Genomic DNA, 5000 nt, shown 5'->3' with positions numbered 1-5000 from the left:
GGTTTCTATATGGCCTTCTGGGGGTAATAAGTGAAACATTGCGAAACGCATTGAACATGATAAATTCCTAGAAATGCCGTATATAAATGTTCATATCTATTTTTATATATTGTGACGCCTTGTGGTCTTGTGGTATAACACTCGCTTTAGGATCGGAAGGTCCTGGGTTCGAGCCTCACTCGGCGCATAGTTGAGTCCTTGGAAAAGGCTCTTTAGTCACATTCGCTCACCGTACTCAGGTGTAAAATGAGTACCTGGACTTGTTCAAGGAAGTCATCCAGGATGTTCCGGGTTTTATTGTTTTTGACAAGACGGTGTTTTCAATTGATAACTAAAAATTGAATTTTATTTTTCAACGAAGAGCTAAAGACACGAGATGGTCGAGTGGATGAAGGATTGAATGTCTATCCGGTAACCCTGGAGATGGTCGAGTGGATGAAGTATTGAATGTCTATCCGGTAACCCTGGAGATGGTCGAGTGGATGAAGTATTGAATGTCTATCCGGTAACCCTGGAGATGGTCGAGTGGATGAAGTATTGAATGTCTATCCGGTAACCCTGGAGATGGTCGAGTGGATGAAGTATTGAATGTCTATCCGGTAACCCTGGAAATGGTCGAGTGGATGAAGTATTGAATGTCTATCCGGTAACCCTGGAGATGGTCGAGTGGATGAAGGATTGAATGTCTATCCGGTAACCCTGGAGATGGTCGAGTGGATGAAGCATTGAATGTCTATCCGGTGACCCTGGAGATGGTCGAGTGGATGAAGGATTGAATGTGTATCCGGTGACCCTGGAGATGGTCGAGTGGATGAAGTATTGAATGTCTATCCGGTAACCCTGGAGATGGTCGAGTGGATGAAGGATTGAATGTCTATCCGGTAACCCTGGAGATGGTCGAGTGGATGAAGGATTGAATGTCTATCCGGTAACCCTGGAGATGGTCGAGTGGATGAAGTATTTAATGTCTATCCGGTAACCCTGGAGATGGTCGAGTGGATGAAGTATTTAATGTCTATCCGGTAACCCTGGAAATGGTCGAGTGGATGAAGGATTGAATGTCTATCCGGTAACCCTGGAGATGGTCGAGTGGATGAAGTATTTAATGTCTATCCGGTAACCCTGGAGATGGTCGAGTGGATGAAGTATTTAATGTCTATCCGGTAACCCTGGAGATGGTCGAGTGGATGAAGTATTTAATGTCTATCCGGTAACCCTGGAGATGGTCGAGTGGATGAAGTATTTAATGTCTATCCGGTAACCCTGAAGATGGTCGAGTGGATGAAGTATTTAATGTCTATCCGGTAACCCTGGAGATGGTCGAGTGGATGAAGGATTGAATGTCTATCCGGTAACCCTGGAGATGGTCGAGTGGATGAAGGATTGAATGTCTATCCGGTAACCCTGGAGATGGTCGAGTGGATGAAGTATTTAATGTCTATCCGGTAACCCTGGAGATGGTCGAGTGGATGAAGTATTGAATGTCTATCCGGTAACCCTGGAGATGGTCGAGTGGATGAAGGATTGAATGTCTATCCGGTAACCCTGGAGATGGTCGAGTGGATGAAGTATTGAATATCTATCCGGTAACCCTGGAGATGGTCGAGTGGATGAAGGATTGAATGTCTATCCGGTAACCCTGGAGATGGTCGAGTGGATGAAGGATTGAATGTCTATCCGGTAACCCTGGAGATGGTCGAGTGGATGAAGGATTGAATGTCTATCCGGTAACCCTGGAGATGGTCGAGTGGATGAAGGATTGAATGTCTATCCGGTAACCCTGGAGATGGTCGAGTGGATGAAGGATTGAATGTCTATCCGGTAACCTGGAGATGGTCGAGTGGATGAAGGATTGAATGTCTATCCGGTAACCCTGGAGATGGTCGAGTGGATGAAGGATTGAATGTCTATCCGGTAACCCTGGAGATGGTCGAGTGGATGAAGGATTGAATGTCTATCCGGTAACCCTGGAGATGGTCGAGTGGATGAAGGATTGAATGTCTATCCGGTAACCCTGAGATGGTCGAGTGGATGAAGGATTGAATGTCTATCCGGTAACCCTGGAGATGGTCGAGTGGATGAAGGATTGAATGTCTATCCGGTAACCCTGGAGATGGTCGAGTGGATGAAGGATTGAATGTCTATCCGGTAACCCTGGAGATGGTCGAGTGGATGAAGTATTGAATGTCTATCCGGTAACCCTGGAGATGGTCGAGTGGATGAAGGATTGAATGTCTATCCGGTAACCCTGGAGATGGTCGAGTGGATGAAGTATTGAATGTCTATCCGGTGACCCTGGTTCAAGCCTACTGTCCCCATCTCCATTTATTTGTCGTCATCAAGAAACTATCAACTGTCGTTTTGTTCATTTTCCCGCGCTTCATTGCAACTGCGCCTGGGTTAAATCAGACTTTTCTCAATTCAGACCCTAAAAAAGAGGGTCATCCGATCACCAATAAATGAAATCTTATAAATTAAAATCTTATTTTCTTCTTTTCAAATCTTTACTGGGCGTTTGACAGCAAATAGCCTTCAACAACCGTGACTTCACTTCCCTCGTAATGACACATAGTAACTTAGCAACTGGTTCTAGACTATCGGAACAATGGCGGACGCCATTATGATATACTTCTCCGACGAGGATAAAAGTGTAACCAGAGGAGAAAAGCATAAATCTGATTATGTTTTGACTTTTATACATTCTGATCACATGACACCTGAAAACAGTCTGGACAGCATGGAGAGTAAAAAGAACCGATTTTCTTTGTTTAGAACTAAGCTGCTGGTTGCTAGGCGACGTGACATCAGACTATTGAACCCTATTGCGTGACCATCATCCGATACATTTAACCTTGATCTTTCATTTCAGTCTGACCAGTGGCCTCATGGACTTGCATCACGTGATGGGGTCAAAGGTCAAAGTTGGACTCGGAACAGGTAAAGGTTTATAAATTAAACGTGAACGAACGTAAACTTTTTAAGGTCAAGATTGAGTGGTCGTGTGGTATGACACTCGCCTTCAGACATATAGGTCTCTTGTTCGAGTCCCGCTGTGGGCGCTGCAGACTTGTGAATCACATTTAAATATAATTGCGCCATATAGATGTGCATACCAAAGTTTTCAAAACCTGAAAGAGCTTATTGTTTGATACATGACAATCAACGTTTACCTATCTGCAGGTCTGATGACCCAAATCGTTATGGGATCATTGTTGTACTGAAAATAATCTAAAACCAAGGCAAAATATTTTCTATCCATAACAACAATTTTAAATCAAGCTATCGGACCGTTGTCTTTGTATTATACCTGCAAATATGTACACGTGACCGTTGTCTTTGTATCATACCTGCAATTATGTACACGTGACCGTTGTCTTTGTATCATACCTGCAGTTATGTACACGTGACCGTTGTCTTTGTATCATACCTGCAATTATGTACACGTGACCGTTGTCTTTGTATCATACCTGCAAAAATGTACACGTCAATAACAACTCTTTAACCAGATCATCAAAACATCAACGAACTTTCTTCAGAATCGAAACACACGAGGGTTACGGGACTTGACTTCCTTGACTTACTTTTTTGAAAACTCCCTCTTGAGAAGAGCACCTCCGCCACAGAGTTCCATTTGGGATGACCGTGGGCCACCATCCCTGCTTCACCCTTCGTCATCAACATATCAACACTCATTGACTTATTCCCTTGAACTCCTCTGGAGCATCGGCTCCCACCACAGGTCTCCACCTGGTACATTCTTGGGCAATTTACTTTGCTTCACCCTTCATCATCAACATATCAACACTCATTGACTTATTCCCTTGAACTCATCTGGAGCATGAAGTTTCCAACTCAGTTCTTGACCTGGGATGATCGAGAGCCACTCTGCAGCTACAAAAACTGAAACCAAAGAAAAAAAGTATTTATGACTTGAGACTTTAAAAATAGTAGTAAAATATTCCTACTCTGCCGGGCCTGGACAGTGTAGTCAATCTCAAAAATAGAAAATATTTTTAAAGGTGTGCAAAAATTGTTGATTCCCCACAAATTCGAATTACATGTTTCGGCGAACAATCTTTCTAGACAAAGCGATGACAAGCTGATAGAATCTGTGGGTTGTAAACAAGTAACGAGAAAAAATGGATAAAACAACTTCCAAAAAAAACCCAGAACAAAATACCAAAAAATGAACGTTTCGGGCTCAAAACCCTTCTTTATTTAACAAATGAAAAACGTAGATACATTACAGACCTACATAAAGGACACCCTAACCAAGATCCTATGACTTACAGAAAAGACATCCTAACCAAGATCCTATGACTTACAGAAAAGACATCCTAACCAAGATCCTATGACTTACAGAAAAGACATCCTAACCAAGATCATATGACTTACAGAAAAGACATCCTAACCAAGATCATATGACTTACTTAAACTACATGCGAACTAAAATCCTATGATTTTCAGAAAGGACATGCTAACCAAAGATCCTATCATTCACAGAAGGACATGCTAACTAAAGATCCTATGATTTAAAGAAAGGAGAGGCTAACCAAAGATCCTATCATTTAAAGAAAGGAGATGCTAACCAAAGATCCTATCATTTACAAAAAGGAGATGCTAACCAAAGATCCTATGATTTACAAAAATGACATCCTAACCAAGATCTAATTACTTACACAAAGGACGTGCTAACAAGCATCCAGTGACTTACATAAAGGACGTCTAACCAACAACCAATGACTTACAGAATGAACATGCTATCCAATATCCTATTACTTACAGAAAGGACATCCTAACAAACATCCAATGATTTTCAGAAAGGACGTGCTAAGCATGATCCTATTACTGAAAGAAAGGACATCCTTACCAATATCTTATTACAGAAAGGACATTCTAACCAATGTCCTATGACTTACAGAAAGTACGTCCTAACCAAGATCCTTTGACTTACAAAAAGGAGGGGCTAACCAAGATCCAATTACAGAAAGGACATCTTA

The 5000-nt window shown here is 42.1% G+C and overlaps 2 protein-coding genes across 2 annotated transcripts in view; both read left to right on the top strand.

Annotated features, from left to right (window-relative positions):
* LOC144955950 (uncharacterized) overlaps positions 1–2951 on the top strand; it is an 8374-nt gene extending 5423 nt beyond the window's left edge. The window contains exon 4 of the mRNA XM_078886212.1: positions 2870–2951. Coding sequence (XP_078742338.1) covers positions 2870–2951 — 82 coding nt within the window. The remainder of the gene's footprint in view (positions 1–2869) is intronic.
* LOC144955872 (uncharacterized) overlaps positions 1–5000 on the top strand; it is a 76460-nt gene that overhangs the window by 58758 nt on the left and 12702 nt on the right. The window lies entirely within an intron of this gene.

The sequence above is a fragment of the Berghia stephanieae genome, chromosome 10, assembly GCF_034508935.2.
Source record: "Berghia stephanieae isolate SIO BIC M18660-M18661 chromosome 10, UCSD_Bste_1.3, whole genome shotgun sequence".
In the NCBI taxonomy this organism is placed as follows: Eukaryota; Metazoa; Mollusca; class Gastropoda; order Nudibranchia; family Aeolidiidae; genus Berghia; species Berghia stephanieae.
The sequence above is the reverse complement of the archived record's forward strand: the minus strand, read 5'-3'. Positions and strand labels throughout refer to the sequence as shown.